General features: G+C 42.7%; 2 protein-coding genes across 2 annotated transcripts; one reads left to right on the top strand and one right to left on the bottom strand.

Moving 5' to 3' along the window:
* Window positions 1-9,048: 9,048 nt before the first annotated feature.
* LOC111954642 (small ribosomal subunit protein uS14) lies at window positions 9,049-11,396 on the bottom strand. The gene is made up of 3 exons (XM_023974515.2): window positions 11,286-11,396; window positions 10,782-10,881; window positions 9,049-9,147 (listed from the first exon to the last, which is right to left on the bottom strand). The coding sequence occupies exons 1-3, from the start codon at window positions 11,345-11,347 to the stop codon at window positions 9,139-9,141; spliced, it is 171 nt and encodes a 56-aa protein (XP_023830283.1). The 5' UTR covers window positions 11,348-11,396; the 3' UTR covers window positions 9,049-9,138.
* Window positions 11,397-15,108: 3,712 nt separating this feature from the next.
* On the top strand, window positions 15,109-20,182 carry LOC111954414 (alpha-1,6-mannosyl-glycoprotein 2-beta-N-acetylglucosaminyltransferase). Its single transcript, XM_023974152.3, has 3 exons — window positions 15,109-15,298; window positions 17,962-18,274; window positions 18,643-20,182. The coding sequence occupies exons 2-3, from the start codon at window positions 18,248-18,250 to the stop codon at window positions 20,014-20,016; spliced, it is 1,401 nt and encodes a 466-aa protein (XP_023829920.1). The 5' UTR covers window positions 15,109-15,298; window positions 17,962-18,247; the 3' UTR covers window positions 20,017-20,182.
* The last annotated feature ends 278 nt before the right edge of the window (window positions 20,183-20,460 follow it).

Here is a 20,460-nt window from a genome sequence, read left to right as displayed (position 1 = left end):
AACTTATTGTGGGAGGCTTGTGGAAGGCTACCCAAAACGTTTGACCCAAGTTAAACAATTTAAAGGCAATGCAACCAAATACTAATTGAATGTTTGTAAACTTCTGACCCACTGGGAATGTGATGAAAGAAATAAAAGCTTAAATAAATCATTCTCCTATTATTCTCACATTTCACATTCTTAAAATAAAGTGGGGCTCCTAACTGACCTAAGACAGGGAGTTTTTACGAGGATTAAATGTCAGGAATTGTGAAAAACTGAGTTTAAATGTATTTGGCTAAGGTGTATGTAAACTTCTGCCTTCAACTGTATGTAAGGTCAATTTTATGTTGTACTTGGTCATCAGTGGTGGAATAGTACCGTATTGTCATACTTGAGTAAAAGTAAAGATACCTTAATAGAAAATGACTCAAGTAAAAGTGAAAGTCACCCAGTAAAATAGTACTTGATTAAAAGTAAAAAAATAAATTGGTTTTAAATATACTTAAGTATCAAAAGTAAAAGTATAAATAATTTCTAATTCCTTATATTAAGCAAACCAGACGGCACTATTTTCCTTCTCTTTTTTTACGGATAGCCAGGGGCTACCTCCAACACTCAGACATAATTTATAAATGAAGCATGTGTGTTTAGTGAGTCCGCCAGATCAGAGCCAGTAGGGATGACCGGGGATGTTTTCTTGATAATTGCATAAGTTTGACCATTTTCCTGTCCTGCTAAGCATTCAAAATGTAATGAGTACTTTTGGTTGTCAGGGAAAATGTAAGGAGTAAAAAGTACATTATTTTCTTTAGCAATGTAGTGAAGTAAAAATTGTCAAAAATATAAATAGCAAAGTAAAGTACAGATACCCCAAAAAACTACTTAAGTAGTACTTTAAAGTATTTTTACTGAATTGCTTTACACCACTGATGGTCATACCTAGTTATAACCAGTTAAAACCGTAGGCGAGTACATAATGTGCTTTATTTCTGCAGGGGATCTGTCTATCTGGTCAAAATCACTGATACAGGTCCCCCTCTACCCTCTGGTGGTATGGATGACTCCAGAAAGACCTAGATTAAAATAAAGGTATCATCTATCAAATTGCTATAGCCGGAATTAGGTGTTTTTGGTTGGGGTCAAAATTATGCCAAAGGACTTCAAATGTTTTAAAGTCTATACTGATACATAAACAGTAAACAATTATTTAGATTTATTAAGAATACGTTGATTGACAAACTCGTTAAAAAAAAAAAAGAATTGAAAAATATGCCTCTGGGGTCTAAATGACCCCAGTCTGTATTATTAGTGTTAATTCGCCTAGCGCGGCGCTCATCCCATCAGCGTTCATTCTGCTCTTTAAAATGGTTATAATTTCCATTGACCTCTCTCTATTGATCTGTCTATCTGTTTATACCCTGCACTAATCAATGGGAACCTGCCTCTTAAGTGATCCATATAATTCTCAATTACTCCCATCACCAACACTGTCCTCAAACACATCCTCCAGTCCCCCCCTCCTTTAAATATGTGGACACTGCATCATTTTAACTGGTATTGGATCCTCCAGCGGGTCAACACAAYGAAATCAATAGCCTCAGAGAGAACAGAGGAGAGGAGAGAGGATTTTTCTCGCTCTATCCCAGGCAGAGTTGCAGAGATCTGATAGGGAGAGGTGGAGGTGGAGGTGGAAGTGAAGGTGGGTGGGTGGATGCCAGAGGCACAGCAAATTTACTGGAAGCCCCACATATCACAGCACAACCACAACAACAAGGTCTCTCTGCTCTGCTGCAAYGTGTCTTAATCTTACACCTGTCTGTCGTCGCTGCCGGCGTGAATATCTCTACTTAACCTACTCATTTAACCCCTCGCTGCACTTCCAGCTGCGGAAAATTACAGGGCCGGCTAGCGATGTAAAAGAGCTTCAAGTGATTCCAGACGGGTATAAAAATTCATAGGCTATCTAGCTACCGCAATGGCCGTCGTTTTTACAAGAGGCCCGTGTCAGCTACCATTTAAATAACAGCTCTGGGAAGGAAGGGATCTCTTTAGTGAGGCAAAGCTATTTCAGAAAGCAGCTCAAGAAGCTCTTGATCCAGGCGTCCTTGAGTTTGGGCTCCCGCTTCGCAAAACATCATCCACCACCAAGCAGCGACAGGTCGCCATGGCGGGTCATCGTGAGTGTGCGCGAGAGGGATGGCATTTCCATGGCGAACGGCGGCTGGCTGATCTGTATTTCAAATACAAAATGTGAGTGATGGTGAGTAACCACGCAAGTCACCTAATTATTCAGCTGTGGGTCAAGGGTCAAGCCCCACTCTGATTGTCTCCCCTCAATCACTGCTGTAGAGAGAAAGTACTACTCATATCCCTTGACTTTGAATGTCCTTCTATTTTCCATTCAGCATCTATGAGCCAGCCCTAAACTAATTTCCTCCTCTTCAAAATTGAAGGTTGAATTTTGGACCAGAGAAGAACGCCTCGTTATGTCTTTCACTCAGGAATGATCTCTGGACTCTCAATGGTAGAGAGGTTGTCACTGGAATCAGTCCAGCAGCCACTTTATTTATTAACCTTTATTTAACTAGGCAAGTCAGTTAAGAACAAATTCTTATTTACAATGACGGCCTACCCCGGCCAAACCTGGACGATGCGGGGCCAATTGTGCGCTGCCCTATGGGACTCCCAATCCCGGCCGGATGTGATGCAGCCTGGATTCAAACAAGGTACTGCAGTGACGCCTCTTGTCCTGAGATGCAGTGTCTTAGACCACTGCACCACTCGGGAGCCCTTTAGAACTCTAGAACCGTCAACATGTGTGCCAGTTCATTCTCTGCCTTGAATTAGAAGTTAGAGCTACAGTCTGTGATTCGTACATTCGACTTTGAAATTAATGAAATATATATTGATATATATTGATTCTCGAAGAATATAACTTATAAATAATCTCAAGTTTAGTTCAACTGTCTTACCCCATCAGTATTTTTTTTTATAAACCATACAACAAACACTGTATAGCTTCAAAACATGGTTAAAACTATCATTTGGATCTCATGTATGGTCAATCCTACATATATGAATTTGAGAGTGGTTACATTTCTCCAGCCTCGTCACCAACACAAAAAAGTGTTGGGGCGGCCATTTTGTTGTCGTTTGAATCCTGGTTAAGCCCTTTAACACGAACTGCTAGCATTGAGACGTGAATGGAGAATGGCAATAACAGGTCACTGACAAGGCACTGGCACAGTCACAGACATCACTATAAACCGGAGATGGAGAGATATCAAACACTGTAAATGTGTGGGCAGCAGAAACCTTAAATGTTCATGTCTAARCCTACTGGGCACACACTGGTTGAATCAACGTTGTTTCCACATCCTTTCAATTACATTTTGTTGAACCAATGTGAAATAGACGTTGAATTGGCGTCTGTGCCCAGTGGGACGTGTCTCGCTGTATRATATATTTCCAGTAGTAATTCAGCCATAGCAATTATCATGTGAATCGGTTGTGCACGCAAAGCTGGAAATACTCTGTGGTGCATAACACCTTGCGGGCCATCATGAGTCATCAGGAGTCATGGCATTCCAATGAGTCAGGTCATCCCGTGTCTGGTAGATGTAAAGCCTCGCTAAAACACAAAAACACAATGGTTATGAACCTCACACACTCCCACCACTACAGTCCCTGGCAATGTTCCCTCAAATGTTTTTTCAGCACAGAGCAAATTTCAGGTCTGCTGAGCGCAAACTTCTGTGCAACTTCCAGCGAGTGTTTACTGTGAATGCTGAGGCTATACACACTTTAAGTAACAGTTTAACAGTGGTCAAGTTAGGCTACTGTGGCTATTTGATCATAATGTAGGCCTACCAGAGTGGCCTACCATCAAAAACTATGGAGAAAATGCATCCCATGACATTTTAACATGGAAATAGCTGTTCTATCATTCAGCCTACAGTAGCAGCCAATGTGTGATGTTCAATGTAGGTCTACATTCCATGAGACTTTTGAAAAAAACACGCAGGGCTTGACATTAATTTTTATCCACTCAGACAGGCAGGTGACTGAAAATGTTGTGTTGTTTGATGCAAGAAACCACAAAATAAAATGCATTATTATTCCCATACCATTATTACAGAGAATCAGACAAATGACGCTACCCTCTGCCTGTTGGCTACTTAGCTTATTCACGCCTGCCTCAAATTACAACACTGCCCATTCACATRTAAACCATCTTTAAGACAAGAAAAAGGTCTTTAACTGACTTGCTTTTCAAAGATGTCTAGAAATGTACACATTTTGTGCTCTTTTAGGAAGCAATCACTCCCCTATTGCTGCCTACAAATTTTCTATAACTGGGCTAATAACTCACTAACTAGCAAAGGATATGAACAAAATGTGCACACATGGCTACATGCAGCTCTCGCTTTGATCTCAAAACAAGCGCATCTACTCACAACCACTCATGCTGTAAACACAGTTCAGTTCAAAGTAAATAGCACAGTCCATATATGGTAATGGTCTATTTGCATATAGGCCTTTTGCAGCTCTGATTGGTTATGCCGCACCGGTCTGTGTAGAGTATGGGCTGAGTCGTGCGTGTCAATGCAATAGAATCCTACTCCGATGCGTTCTGCCTACAACAAAATCTCTGATATTTCTTCTGAGCGGCAGTCTGGGGGAGATGCCTGGCAGTTTCGGGGCTGAGGGAACATTGGTCCCTGGGAAAGTATTGGTTTAATGTCAAAAGTTACATGTAAACCATCTTCAATCTTTAATGTCACTCTCAGGCTGTCTTAAAGGTTCATAAAGGACGAATGAATGTTCAAATGTCAGCAGAAGTTACATTCAGGTCGAGACACAGCGATTCAAAAGGCTAACATCAAAAACAATGTCAAGAGGAATTTACAAGAGGAATATAGAATTCCCACGATATGATTATTGGTAGGTAGAACCTTCTATTAGGCTATGTAAAAGACAGCTCTGGTAGTAGGCCAGATAGGGGATATTCATGTTACAATACAAATAATCAAAAAGTAAAAAATATCAAAGCCAATTGCCAAAAGGGATTCACTGACACTGAGGTATATAAATGGTCATAGGTTAGTCTAATGTGGAACTAAACATGACATTAAACACTGAGCATGTAGCATATTGATATGCTTCACGTTTCACACACATCATCTGGCCAGTAGCAGTAATAGCTCTAGCTGGTTTACAGCTGTGGCCGATCCATTAAGGTATATGGTATGGTTATCCATCCATGGCCAGTAACACAGAAACAAACTACAGAGAGAGCTGGCAGAGTACCACATGCCCCCGGGCAGCCTGTGGACGTTGATCGGACTCCGAGGGGAGCATGTGCTGTGACACCATTTCTGTGCATATTGTTAAATGTCCCTTCTTGATCTTTTCAACTTAGGAGTAATTCCGCTGTTCGTGAGGGTTTAAGCGTAAGGTTATGTAGCACATTCAGAGAACAAGTCACCCTGTTACACCTTCACTCTCTCTCCCTATTCCTCTGACCAGCTCCCTCGTATAGAGACACTCTCAATACCAAATGTCTCTCCCCTGACCCCTTTCTTCGCTCTGTGAATTACATCTCAATCTGTCTGTCTCCAAATCAAACTGAAGAATGCATGGCCAGGTTTACAGTTAATATTTGGATAAACGGCAAAGAGAATGAATGTCAAAATAATGGCCTACATCTCCACTGTCCTTGCCCTCTCTGTGTGTCTTCTTCTGTCTAGTCTAATCTATTTGTAACCGAAGCTCATACTGCTTTCATTCCACATTCTCTCACACACACCTTCACACATATATGAATGCGCACACACACACACACACACACACACACACACACACACATCACAGTGGCAAAGATAAGACAAGCACCTCAAGTGATAGATTAATTTCATCATGAATGTCCACCCTTTGACTCGTCCCCTCCTCCTTGTTTGGTGTTGGCTGCCCCCCCCCCCCCCCCCCCCGCAGTCTCACCCCTCTGCACCACACTTCAAATGGCACGCAGCATTCAATTAGCTATGTCCCAGCTGACAGCTTTATCAAGGCATCAAGGCTGACTCTTACCAGTCTGCATTTGCATCTCTTCTTAACAGTGGGTAGAGAGCCTCTTCCCAGGGAGCTGGGCAGGCCCCCCGTCGACTCGCTCTTTGAACGTTCCAAGCCTCTTGTATTGATTTGTTGGGTTTCAGCTGCGGTGCACCGCTGCCCCCTAAGGTGGAGCATTGTATTGCATGCAGCCTTTGAATGAGAACTCAACTCATTATGGTTGCAGCAAGAGAGGGAGAAGCACACACTGTCCTGAAATGTGCATATTCGGTTAAGAATGAATACAGTGGTAGAGTAAAGCTATGGATGATCTACTGAGTTAGATCTTTCATTGGGATGATCAACAAGAATAGCAATACTAGACCCACTCAACTGAGTGCCGTTGAGAGGTATCTTGAGATGGAATATGACTACACACGGTGAACATGAACACACTGCATAACCCTATCTAAGACAGTGTTTGAATACGACATTGCTTGATTGAGTCTGTGGTGGAATGAAAAATGGGTTTTAGTTAGAGACATTTCCCGTAGGAACTCTCATTGGGGGACTAAAATGGCTGAAAAGGTCTGATGGAGCCTATCAAGCCACTGGCATACTGTCCTCTATCGAGTCTAGACTACAGGCACTCAAAATAGAACTAAATGAAAGACTTCATTTGACAGGCAGAAACAGTAATGCACAGATTAATATGTAATAAAAAGTATCATATGCAATCTATTGACTGTATTCTGCATTTTTACCCACGGGTCTGTATGCACTTTTAACCTTCATAAAATAAACATGTATTTTGGTTAGTTGATGGTTTTCAAAGTGAAATTTGATTTATTCTGATTATACTTTTTTGCTTGTACTAATGTACTCTCTTTTTTATCAGTTCTTGCATTGATTCTGATCTTCACCAAATATTGTGGATACAGATGGAGCTTTGGAAAAGCTTGAATGAGAACGGCAATCAGCCATTCATTCCCTCACATCCCTACAGAGGCCTCTCTCAGTGAAAAGGGCCTCTGTGTGTTAGCAGCCGAAAACAGGTAAACACCGTGGAACATTTCCATGCAAACCGGGCCGAGAAACATTCTAAATGAATTTATTTTGCTGTACTCTCTGAGATGGGAGCGCTGCAGAGTGCCTGGCAGTCAAAATGCTGCAACAAGAGGGAGAGGGTCCCCAGCGCATCTCCACAATAACCACATCTGCAGGTTTTCACAAAATCAAATAGACCACTTTAGCTAGTGTGCAAGGAGTATAGGCCTACACATGCAAGCAGGCACTTACACACACACCTACGCAAACCGCAGGGACACGCTCACACACATACCCACAGGCACGCAAACTCCCCTTGACATATATTTTTATGATATAAACCAGTGTGTAGGCACTCATGCATGTTAATCTGGAACGTGCACCTCCGCCCTGCCATACATGTATTCCCCTTCCATAAATGGAGAGACGTTACCGCTCATTACACACACACTCTCTCCCTTTGTATCTCTTTCAGGCAGGATGGAAATCTCATCATTGTTCAGGTGTCACAGAGAAGAAAGAGCAGCTCCTCATCAAACTGTAGCCTGAAACCTCACTGCTGCTCCTCCTATCGGTGCCTGACCCCAAGCCAGGGGAAATGGAGAACTTCAATACAACACTTTTCTAATGACTGGAGTTCTCTTTTATTAATTGCAGGTGAAGGAAAGGGGTTAACATTTTGACGTGTGATGGGTCATGAAGAATGTGGAATAGTAACTACAGTATAGGCTAGTGTGTTGATTACCTTTCTGTACAGCACAACAAAATTGTGTAGCGCTTCTCTGCCATCTGGTGGACAAAAAGTCACCTTCCTACAAATACAATGCTACGTCAAACCACAGAGATAACGACAATGTAGTTGAACATCAGCCTAGTCTCTCATATAATCAAATTGCTTCAGAAGCATTCATTTTGTAATGCAGCTGAGGCAGTGTAATAGCGCACAAAAGTATATCAGCGAATGTCCAGTTTACCACATCCTTTATGCAGGTTCTACAATCTATGCTTCTATCCTGAGATTAGGCTTGTTATTTTKCCAAAAGATAAATTCATGGTTATCACATTCACTATGAACGACATGGTCAATCTGTATTGATAATTCATTGTCTGTATCCATCCCATTGAAATAACTTGGTTATGTCCCAATTCTCTCTTTCCTGCCAGTGTACCCTTTACCTTTCAGATTTGAAAATAAATGACTGGTATAAGTGTGGAAACTCTCCACCCAATGCTTTTAGTTTAGTGAGCAAAAAGTCACGTAGACTTTTTTCCCCCAATGTTAAATGGCCTCAGTACCAGTCTACTTAACAGGATGGGTCTCCAATAGACACCATTAGCAGCTGGGTCTGGTCTACTTATGTCATTGACTTTTATTGAACGATAAAGAAACAGTAAGACATCTCGCCTCCTCTTCCGTCTTGTGTACAATTCAGGAGATATTGGGACACACCCATTCATTGTGGCAAGGACGAGAGGGTGTGATTTTCCTGAGTATCATGCAGTCATTTGCTACCTAACAGGAGCAATTGCACTTTCCACGCCAACCAGTAAACATGCATTTCAGTTTTCCAAACCAGAATGAGACTTACGCAGTCATTTTAAACCTGTCAGATGACAATTTAACAAGAGCTGGTACACAATCTAGAAGTGATTACTTGCAGCAGCCCCTTTTGAGTTTTCAGAAATGTTTCAAAGTTCTACCAGAACATTATGTCAATACTGGCAGTAAGATATCAAAATTAACTAAACAGTATCTAAACTTTGACAGCAGTTGACAACCTGGGTATAGGCTTAAACATCTTCAGTGTTTAGCACTCAGAGGATATCTCAGGAGAGTAAACACTACATTGTGCAAGGCAACAGTGAAGGTAGCACTTACTAAAGCTTCAATTAAGCGAATCACCATCTAACAGATGCGAATCAGTTTGCATATCATGCAAAACATCAACATACGACAAGACCAATATGTAGAACAAAAGAAAACATTTATTTTCATTTCTGGATCATCCCGTTCCCARTTGGTTTGACCTCCTGGGGAACCTTCAGCATCCAATGCATTTAGTCCAGCTGTGAAAWAGCAATATCAGGGTTAGATTGATGTAAAGATTTACAACTAATCAACTTTGTCAATAGAATGGTATTGTAGAATATCATTAAGAACATAATTTTATTCATAATATAATCAATAGGTTAAGTATCTAGCCAACTAGCTAGTGATATACAATGCATTCGGAAAGTATTCAGACCCCTTAACTTTATCCAAAAGATTTGTTACAGCCTTACATAAGTATTCAGATCCTACACTCAGTACTTTGTTGAAGCACCTTTGACAGCAATTACAGCCTCGAGTCTTCGGTTTGACGCTACAAGCTTGGCACACCTGCATTTGGGGAGTTTCTCCCATTCTTCTCAGCAGACCCTCACAAGCTCGGTCAGGATGGATGGGGAGCGTCGCTGCACAGCAATTTCCGGGTCTCTCCAGAGATGTTGGATTGTGTTCAAATCCAGGCCACTCAAGGACATTCAGAGACTTGTCCTGAAGCCACTCCTGCGTTGTCTTGGCTGTGTGCTTAGGATTGTTGTTCTGTTGGAAGGTGAACCGTCGCCCCCAGGCCGAGGTCCTGAGCGCTCTGGAGCAGGTTATCTCTTGATCCTGACTAGTCTCCCAGTCCATGGCACTGAAAAACATCCCCACAGCATGATGCTGCCACCACCATGCTTCACCGTAGGGATGGTGCCTGATTTTTCCCAGATGTGACATTTGGCATTCAGGCCAAAGAGTTTAATATTGGTTTCATCAGACCAGAGAATCTTGTTCCTCATGGTCTGACAGTCCTTTGGATGCATTTTGGTAAACTCCAAGCGGGCTGTCATGTGGCTTTTGCTGAGGAGTGGCTTCCGTCTGGCCACAGCCCTAAAGGCCTGATTTGGCAGAGTGCTGCAGAGACAGTTATCCTTCTGGAAGGTTCTCCCATCTCCACAGAGGAACGAACTCTGGAGCATTGGGTTCTTGGTCACCTTCCAGACCAAGGCCCTTCTCCCCCGATTGTTCAGTTTGGCCGGGCAACCAGCTCTATGAAGTGTCTTGGTGGTTCCAACTTCTGCCATTTAAGAATGATGGTGTCCACTGTGTTCTTGGGGACCTTCTATGCTGCAGAAATGTTTTRGTACCCTTCCCTGATCTGTGCCTCGACAATCCTGTCTCGGAGCTCTACAGACAATTTTTTCCACCTTGCGGCTTGGTGTTTGCTCTGGCACTGTCAACTGTGGGAACATATAGACTGGTGTGTGCCTTTCCAAATCATGTCCAATCAATTGAACTTAACACAGATGGACTCCAATCAAGTTGTAGGAACATTTCAAGGGTAATCAATGGAAACAGGATGCACCGGAGCTCAATTTTGAGTCTAATAGCAAAGGATCTGAATACTTAAGTAAATAAGGTATGTTTTTTTTGCAAACAATGTGTTGATTGTGGGGGGAAACGAAATTTATCAATTTTAGATTAAGGCTGCAATGTAAATGTGGAAAAGGGGTCAATACGAATGCACTGTAACTGCCCCATGCTTGGTAAACTACCTGTCCTGTGCATTCTGAAGCAGGAATTCCTTTACCGCTGACCTTACCATATTCAACAATGTCAACAACTAGCCAACGGTGACTTACAGTGGATATATAGTGTGTACAACGCAAATACTCGCCTTAACAAAGCCGATGTCGTTCGCGTACTGCCTGAAGCACTGGCGGCACATGTTGAGCCCGTATTTACGGATCAAACCGTGTCTGTTCGAGCATACCCGGCTGGAAAACAAAGAATGCAAATATTAGACAAGAATGATGAATGATTTAATAAGTGCCCAGCAAGTTCAAGCTCATTCAAAGTTAGCCAGCCAACGACGTTACCTAGCTAYAGTGTTGGCAGCAGATAAACCTGCAACATTCACATTCAGAGGTATAATTATGACAGAAAATAGGTTCTCACTAGCCACGTCACTGTACTTAGTACTACAAGCTGCCAACAGCCAACGTTAACATGCGCTAAAAATGTGAGGCCCAGCGTTGTTGCACATCAACCGCCATATTAGCTCGAGCGAAGCCCTCATGTGGTTCAAAATGTACACCAAGAATTTGGGTACGTGAAAATCTACCGGACTCTAAAATTCMCTTTAAAGAAAATACTAAACGATATATTGAAGATAACTGACCAGGATCGGGATCCCTGACCGAATTTTCTAGGATGACTCCAATAGAGCTGCTGATGACCCATCTTGTCTCTTTTGCTCCGATGTCAGAAAGGAATAAGGGTGCGCATGCGCATAAAAAAATGTTAAAAATGTTCTGCCGGGCGTCTTCCGCCCACAATGCATAGCGGAAAACATCGCATTGCGTGCATTCTTGTAGTACACCTCTAGATGGCGCCAACAACCTGCAGCAGCATCAACAACCCATCTGGAGTCTGGTGCTGCAATTGTTGACTTGAATAGATGCTGAATTTATTACATTTCCCCAATAGGCTGACCACGCCGCCGTTGCAAAATAAATGTAGAAATCTATGTTATTCAATTGTTCCGTGTTACACGGAACCCAAACCGGCTGCGCACGTGCACCATCGTGCATAAATGTATTTTGTCTCCCTACACCAGACGCGATCACGACTTGCAGGTTAAAATATCAAAACAAAATCTGAACCCAAACCGGCTGTGCATGTGCGCCATCGTGCATAAATGTATTTTGTCCCGCCTACACCAAACGCGATCACGACACGCAGGTTAAAATATCAAAACAAACTCTGAACCAATGACATTAATTTGGGGACAGGTCGAAAAGCATTAAACATGTATGGCAATTTAGCTAGTTAGCTTGCACTTGCTAGCTAATTTGTCCTATTTAGCTAGCTTGGTGTTGCTAGCGAATTTGTCCTGAGATATAAACATTGAGTTGTTATTTTATCTGAAATGCACAAGGTCCTCTACTCCGACAATTAATCCACACATAAAATGATCAACCGAATTGTTTCTAGTCATCTCTCCTCCTTCCAGGCTTTTTCATCTTTGAACTTATATGGTGATTGGCATCTACACTTTCATAGTATTACGACGAAAACCGGCAAAACAGTTCGTCTTTCAATCACCCACGTGGGTATAACCAATGAGGAGATGGCACGTGGGTACCTGCTTCTATAAACCAATGAGGAGATGGGAGAGGCAGGACTTGCAGCGAGATTTGTGTCAGAAATAGGAATGACTTCTATTTTAGCCCTTGGCAACGCACTCTTTGGCGCGTGCGAGCAGTGTGGGTGCAATAATTTAATAACATAGATTCCTACATTTATTTTGCAACACGCGAGCAGTGTAGTCAGGGTATTAGTGTGGCTCAGTTGGTAGAGCATGGCACTTGCAACGCCAGGGTTGTGGGTTCATTCCCCACGGGGGGACCAGGATGAATATGTATGAACTTTCCAATTTGTAAGTCGCTCTGGATAAGAGCGTCTGCTAAATGACTTAAATGTAATGTAAATGTAATATTCGGATGAATAGCTCAACAAGGCATTTGTACAAGCAGCAATCATTCATTTAAAATGGCATGCTGTTAAATATTTACAATAATACATATGCAGAACTAGCCTACCCATCTTTCATCTCCTCAAATGCATAGGTGAATCAATAGAAAAGTACGTAAGAAAATCAACCAGATTGAGATCATTTCACTGTGCAATTATCATTTAATAAGAAAAACAAATCCAACAAACTGTGAACACAGACGAGGGTAGTGCGTACCGCCCAGTACATCACTGGGGCAAAGCTTCCTGCCATCCAGGACCTACAGTTGAAGTCGGAAGTTTACATACACTTAGGTAGGAGTCATTAAAACTCGTTTTTCAACCACTCCACACATTTCTTGTTAACAAACTATAGTTTTGGCAAGTCAGTTAGGACATCTACTTTGTGCATGACACAAGTAATTTTTCCAACAATTGTTTACAGATAGATTATTTCACTTATAATTCACTGTACCACAATTCCAGTGGGTCAGAAGTTTATATACACTAAGTTGACTGAGCCTTTAAACAGCATGGAAAATTCCACAAAATGATTTCATGGCTTTAGAAGCTTCTGATAGGCTAATTGACATAATTTGAGTCAATTTAAGGTGTTCCTGTGGATGTATACCTTCAAACGCAGTGTCTCATTGCTTGACATCATGGGAAAATCAAAAKAAATCAGCCAAGACCTCAGAAAACAAATTGTAGACCTCCACATCCACAAGTCTGGTTCATTCTTGGGAGCAATTTCCAAATGCCTGAAGGTACCACGTTCATCTGTACAAACAATAGTACGCAAGTATAAACACCATGGGACCACGCAGCCGTCATGCCGCTCAGGAAGGAGACGCGTTCTGTCTCCTAGAGATGAACGTACTTTGGTGTGAAAAGAGCAAATCAATCCCAGAACAACAACAAATGACCTTGTGAAGATGCTGGAGGAAACAGGTACAAAAGTATCTCTATCAACAGTAAAACGAGTCCTATATCGACATAACGTGAAAGGCCGCTCAGCAAGGAAGAAGCCACTGCTCCAAAACAGCCATAAAAAAAAGCCAGACTACGGTTTGCAACTACACATGGGGACAAAGATCGTACTTTTTGGAGAAATGTCCTCTGGTCTGAAGAAACAACAATAGAACTGTTTGGCCATAATGACCATTGTTATATTCGGGGGGAAAAAGGGGGATGCTTGCAAGCTGAAGAACACCAACCCAACCGTGAAGCACGGGTGTGGCAGCATCATGTTGTGGCGTTGCTTTGCTGCAGGAGGGACTGGTGCACTTCACAAAATAGATGGCATCATAAGGAAGGAAAATTATGTGGATATATAAAAGCAACAAAGTCAAGATATGGGAGTGGCCATCACAAAGCCCTGACCTCAATCCTATAGAAAATGTGTGGGCAGAACTGAAAAAGCGTGTGCGAGCAAGGAGACCTACAAACCTGACTCAGTTACACCAGCTCTGTCAGGAGGAATGGGCCAAAATTCACCCAACTTATTGTGGGAAGCTTGTGGAAGGCTACCCGAAATGTTTGACCCACTGTGAATGTGATGAAAGAAATAAAAGCTGAAATAAATCATTCTTTCTACTATTATTCTGACATTTCACATTCTTAAAATAAAGTGGTGATCCTAACTGACCTAGGACAGGGAATTTTTACTAGGATTAAATGTCAGGAATTGTGAAAGAACTGAGTTTAAATGTATTTGGCTAAGGTGTACGTAAACTTCCGACTTCAACTGTATATACTAGGCGGTGTCCGAGGAAAGCCTAACATATTGTCAAAGACTTCAGTCACCCAAGTCATAGACTGTTCTCTCTGCTGCCGCACGGCAAGCGGTACCGGAGCGCCAAGTCTAGGACCAAAATGCTCCTTAGCAGCTTCTACCCCCAAGCCATAAGACTACTGAACAATTAATCAAACGGCCACCGGGACTATTTACATTGCCACCTCCCCATTTGTTTTTACACTGCTGCTACTCGCTGTTTATTATCTATGCATAGCCACTTTACCCCTACCAACATGTACAAATTACCTCGACTAACCTGTGACCCCGCACATTGATCCCTAGTTATTGTCACTTTATTCTGTTACTTTACGTTATTTTTTACTTTACTTTATTTGGTAAATATTTATTTAGCTCTTTCTTGGACTGCATTGTTGGTTAAGGACTTGTAAGCAAGCATTTCACGGTAAGTCTACACCTGTTGTATTTGGCGCATGCGACCAATACAATTTGATTTGATTTAAATATGACTTTGTTTATCTATTGTTCAAAGAAATGACTAATTCTTAAGAAATAGCATACCAACTATATACATGCAATATTGTATTTACAGAGATCTCCATATTGTTACATTGTTTATAATCTTACAGTTCACTGGTTCAGTTCCACCCGATGCTGTCAATTCAATGCAACATTGTAGCATAGCCAATAATATCATTTTTATGTTTTGAGAGCCCCCCTCCGGAGTAATGCATTGTGGGAGCCAGAGGTAGGCAGCGGTTTGGAATTTTGTGCCAGCGTTAGCTAGCTAGCTGGTTAATGTGTTATTTTGATCAGAAATCGGGAGCAGGAGAGGAGAGAAGTGATGGAGGAGAACGAATTTCTCATGTCATCGCACTGTTAATTCCGGCTGAGAAAGCTGCATAGTACGACTACCTTTTTAGGTAAATATAAAAACGCAGTTTTTCCACGATTGAAGCTTGTTGCGACAGTCTGTTTTGGYCATGAATTGAGGCGCAGCTGGGGTGCTTGTTTGTAAATATGATACGCTCGCACCAGCTAGCTTTTACGAGCCTCATTTATACGTTGCTAGCTAGCTACCGTAACACTTGGTAAACAATGTTTAAGCTACCAAATATAGCTTTCTGGTAGTTGTGTATGATGCAGACCTACACCGCATAAGTCTCGAGCGAAATGGGGTTGGTGGTTTTGACGTAACTGTCCCTGCGCGCCAGTTCTGAGCTACCAAGACGATAGCTAGAAGGAAGATAGCATAATTTGCATGAACTAGATTTGGTTAGATAACCCACATATCGCGCAACGGATGCCATGGGAAGGAGGAGATGATAAACGACAGATTTTCTTCTTTTTTTTACATTAACATTCACAAACATAAGAAAAGGGTCTAGTTTTGAAACGATAGGTGGTGGTTAGCTTAGCTCTACAGCTTGTTGACTGTTTGTTGACAGAGAAATTGTGTTTTTTTCTTAACGGTGTACATTACACGCCTGTCATGCAGACTTACTAGTGAACGTCAGCATGGCAGGCGTGTAATGTACACCGTAAAAAAACGAATATCGTTGCTCTGTTTTAGGCAAGGTAGTCTGTGATCCAGTGCAAACGCTCTTGATTTGTGTATTGATTGTGACAGTGCCTCTGGGCAGTAAAGAAACGATGCTGAGAAAATGAGAATAGAGAACTAATCATAGAATGTTGAAGTGGAGCTCGGGATGATATGGGAAGGCTCCTATGTCTAAATTAAGATTCTAGCTAAATCATGATGACTGGCAGATACTTTGTGAAGATAAATAAAGTATTTTCCCTAAACGACAATCATTTAGCCTACAGATTGAGATATACAGTGTATTCAGAAAGTATTCCAGACCCCTTGACTTTTTCCACATTTTGTTACATTACAGCCTTATTTTAATCCATGTTATAATAATGTTTTTCCTCAATCTGCACACAATACCCCATAATGACAAAGGGAAAACAGGTTTTTAGAAATTTTTGCAAATTTATAAAAGAAAAAAGAAAAAACTTATTTGCATAATTATTCAGACCCCTTGCTATGAGACTTGAAATGGAGAGCAAGTGCATCCTGTTTCATTGATCATCCTTGTGATTTTTCTACAACTTGATTGTGGTAAACTTGTGGTAAATTTAATTGATTGGACATGATTTGGAAAGGCACACACCTGTCTATATAAGGTCCCACAGTTGACCGTGCATGTCAGAATAAAAACCAAACTATGAGGTCGAAGGAATTGCCCGTAGAGCTCCGAGACAGGATTGTGTCGAGGCACAGAAGGGTACAAAAAATTCTGCAGCATTGAACATCCCCAAGAAAACAGTGGCCTCCATCACTCTTAAGTGGAAGAAGTTTGGAACCACTAAGACTCTTCCTAGAGCCGCCTGGCCAAACTGACCAATCGGGGGAGAAGGGCCTTGGTCAGGGAGGTAACCAAGAACCCGATGGTCACTCTAATATTGCTCTGTGGAGATGGGAGAACCTTCCAGAAAGACAACCATCTCTGCAGCTCTCTGGCCAATCAGGCCTTAATGGTAGAGTGGCCAGACGGAAGCCACTCCTCAGTAAAAGGAGGCTGCACATGGCAGCCCGCTTGGAGTTAACCAAAAGGCACCTAAAGGACTATCCGACCATGAGAAAAAATATTCTCTGAATGCCAAGTTCACGTCTGGAGGAAACCTGGCACCATCCCTACGGTGAAGCATGGTGGTGGCAGCATCATGCTGTGGGGATGTTTTTCAGCGGCAGGGACTGGGAGACTAGTCAGGATCGAGGGAAAGATAAACGGAGCAAAGTACAGAGAGATCCTTGATGAATACCTGCTACAGAGCGCTAAGGACCTCAGACTGGGGGTGAAGGTTTTACCTTCCAACAGGACAACAACCTTAAGCACACAGCCAAGACAATGCAGAAGTGGCTTCGGGATAGGTCTCTGAATGTCCTTGAGGGGCCCAGCCAGAGCCCAAACTTGAACCTGATCGATCATCTCTGGAGAGACCTGAAAATTGCTGTGCAGCAACGCTCCCCATCCAACCTGCCAGAGCATGAGAGGATCTGCAGAGAAGAATGGGAGAAACTCCCCAAATACAGGTGTGCCAAGCTTGTAGCGTCATACCCAAGAAGACACGAGGCTGTAATCGCTGGCAACGGTGCTTCAAAAAGGTACTGATTAAAGGGTCTGAATACTTATGTAAATGTGATATTTAAAATAAAATAAATATTTGTCATTATGTTGTATTGTGTGTAGAATAATGAGATTTTTTAAAACTAAATTTTAGAATAAGGCTGTAACTTAACAAAATATGGAAAAGGTCAACGGGTCTGAATACTTTCCGAATGCTTTTGTGGAATGTTTTTTGTCCGTGTGTTGTCTGTGATGCGTTTTGCAGATTGTTGTCTAATCTTCTGTCATAAAACAAATTGTTTTGTTCACCTGAAAAGATCTATGCACTCCAATAAAACAGCAGGCTTTTATCATTGACATGTATGTGGGTTGCATTTAATAAAGGACGCTGGTTTAGTTCACACAATAAGGAATACTACAATTACTTTAATTATTTTCTCTTTGTCTTCCAGTGGGTTCCATGCACACCCCTACCCTGCAGCCTCTTAGCGACCAACATGCCTTATGGAACTCTCCCCTGGCATCACTGATATTCGACAAAAACCCATGTTTACATTCCAAAAGTTAGCTCTAGCAACCAGCAACAGGCGTTAGCAACAAACACAATTTGAGGCCGTTGTTTTCCAAGTCTGCATGCCTCCCTGCCTGGCCGCCAAGCACAGCAGTACCATTTGAAATTGCAAACCTGTGTTTCTCAACAATCAACTCCTCGCCCTTCCCAAGGGGTGACAGCCTATCATGAGATTCCGAATCTACAAGAGGAAGGTACAATACACAACGAGTCCCAAGTCATGTGTATGTGCTGCATGTTTCTGTACTGGGCATGTTTAAAATGGCACAAACAAAACACATTATTCAAAAAAAAACAGTCATAGACAATAAAACAGTCATAGACAATCTTATTGTGACATATTTAGTTCAGCTGAAGAAACAGGACCTACTGGATCAATTGAATAAGATATTAACTCATTGTACGCTCATATGAACTCTGTTACATAGAGTAAGTTTATCTTCAAAAAAGAAAATAGAAACAACAATGCAATTGGCAACAATAGTAAAATAACGCCAGAAGAGGGAAAGATAGAGTCCAAAACCGGGCATGGGATATGATTTGATTTGTATCTTATGTCCAGGTGGTAATACTGACGCTGGTGGTGGTGGTGTGTGGCTTAGCCTTCTGGACCAGTGGGAAGCAGAAGAAGAGCAGTGGAGTGGTGGTCCCCAAAGAGGCTGATGGAGCGAGGAGAAGCAGCAGTAGTCAGGTGCAGCCACAGGCCACACCTGCAGTCAGTCGGATACCCATCGTACCGCCAATCGCACCTGTAGCACCTGCCAACGATACCCAGCTGGAGAACCACCCCAAAAAACAACTGGAGAAGGAGAAAACGGTAAAACCGGATGTGGACAACACTACCCTCGTCTACCGTGGCATCGTGTTCCAGCTCAACTTTGACCAGACGGTGAGGCACGAGGAGAGGTTCAGAGCAGTGAGGAAGAAGGATGATCTGGTGGTGGTGGTACAGGTGCACAACAGACCTGACTACCTGAGGCTGCTGGTGGAGAGTCTGAGGAAGGCCCGGGGCGTGGAGAGCATCCTGCTCATCTTCAGCCATGACTTCTGGTCCCCCGAGATCAACCAAGTGGTGGCCTCGGTTGACTTCTGCCAGGTCCTCCAGATCTTCTTCCCCTTCAGCATCCAGCTGTACCCCCAGGAGTTCCCGGGCCACGACCCCAGGGACTGCCCCAGAGACATTCCCAAAATGGATGCCTTAAAGCTGGGTTGCATCAACGCAGAGTACCCCGACTCATTCGGCCACTACCGCGAGGCCAAGTTTTCCCAGACCAAGCACCACTGGTGGTGGAAGCTGCACTTTGTGTGGGACAGGGTCCGGGCGCTGAAGGACCACCGGGGCTTGGTGCTTCTTATCGAGGAGGACCACTTCCTCTCCCCGGACTTCCTCCACCTCCTCAAGCTGATGTCGATCCTGAAGAGGGAGAATTGCCCAGACTGTGACATCCTGTCTCTGGGGAGCTATGGCCACATCAGCTACGCTAGCAAATCCAACAAGGTGGAGGTGAAAGCCTGGAAGTCCACCGAGCACAACATGGGCATGGCTTTGAGCAGGGAGACCTACCAGAAGCTCCTCCAATGCACTGATTCCTTCTGCACCTACGACGACTACAACTGGGATTGGTCCTTGCAGCACCTGACCGTGACCTGTTTGCCCTCCTACTGGAAGGTCATGGTGAGCGAGGCGCCCCGTGTCTTCCACGCCGGGGACTGCGGAATGCACCACAAGAAGTCTGTGTGCATGCCATCCAGCCAAAAGTCCAAGATAGAGAACATCCTTCAGAGCAGCAGCAATCAGCTGTTCCCCAAGAACTTGCTGATCACTAAGAGACTGCCAGCTAACGGGGCAGGGGGGGTGGCGCCCCATGTGAAGAACGGGGGCTGGGGGGACATTAGGGACCATGAACTCTGCAAGAGCTACCTTCGATTACAGTGACTTTATTATCATTATTATATTGTTACTCTTCTCTTTTTTTGCATCCTCTGACTTTAAGAAAAAGAAAGCCTTTTAAAAATAATCTTTATGGACTATTTCTTCATATTGCCTGTTTTATCGGACTGTTCCGGACTGTTCCAAATAAAAGAGTATGTTGGGTTTGGAAGTTTCTCTTGGTATGTATATCCAAGGCATTGATTTAGAGTATACAGTATATCCTCCGAAAAGTTCTACAGTATGTAATCTGATAAAATGACTGTGGTGCCTTTTTCCCATACATAATTGTTCAAGTGTTTCATTATTTGCATTCATAATAGCTTTTAATAGCAAGAATGCCATTGTTTTTTTTAGCTCAAATTAAACTGGATATGTGGAGCATCTGTGTAAAGGGAGTAAATTGTGACCAAAATGAGAGCCAGTGGGGACAGTCAAATCTAGTGAATT

The sequence above is a fragment of the Salvelinus sp. IW2-2015 genome, linkage group LG28, assembly GCF_002910315.2.
Source record: "Salvelinus sp. IW2-2015 linkage group LG28, ASM291031v2, whole genome shotgun sequence".
NCBI lineage: Eukaryota > Metazoa > Chordata > Actinopteri > Salmoniformes > Salmonidae > Salvelinus > Salvelinus sp. IW2-2015.
The sequence above is the reverse complement of the archived record's forward strand: the minus strand, read 5'-3'. Positions and strand labels throughout refer to the sequence as shown.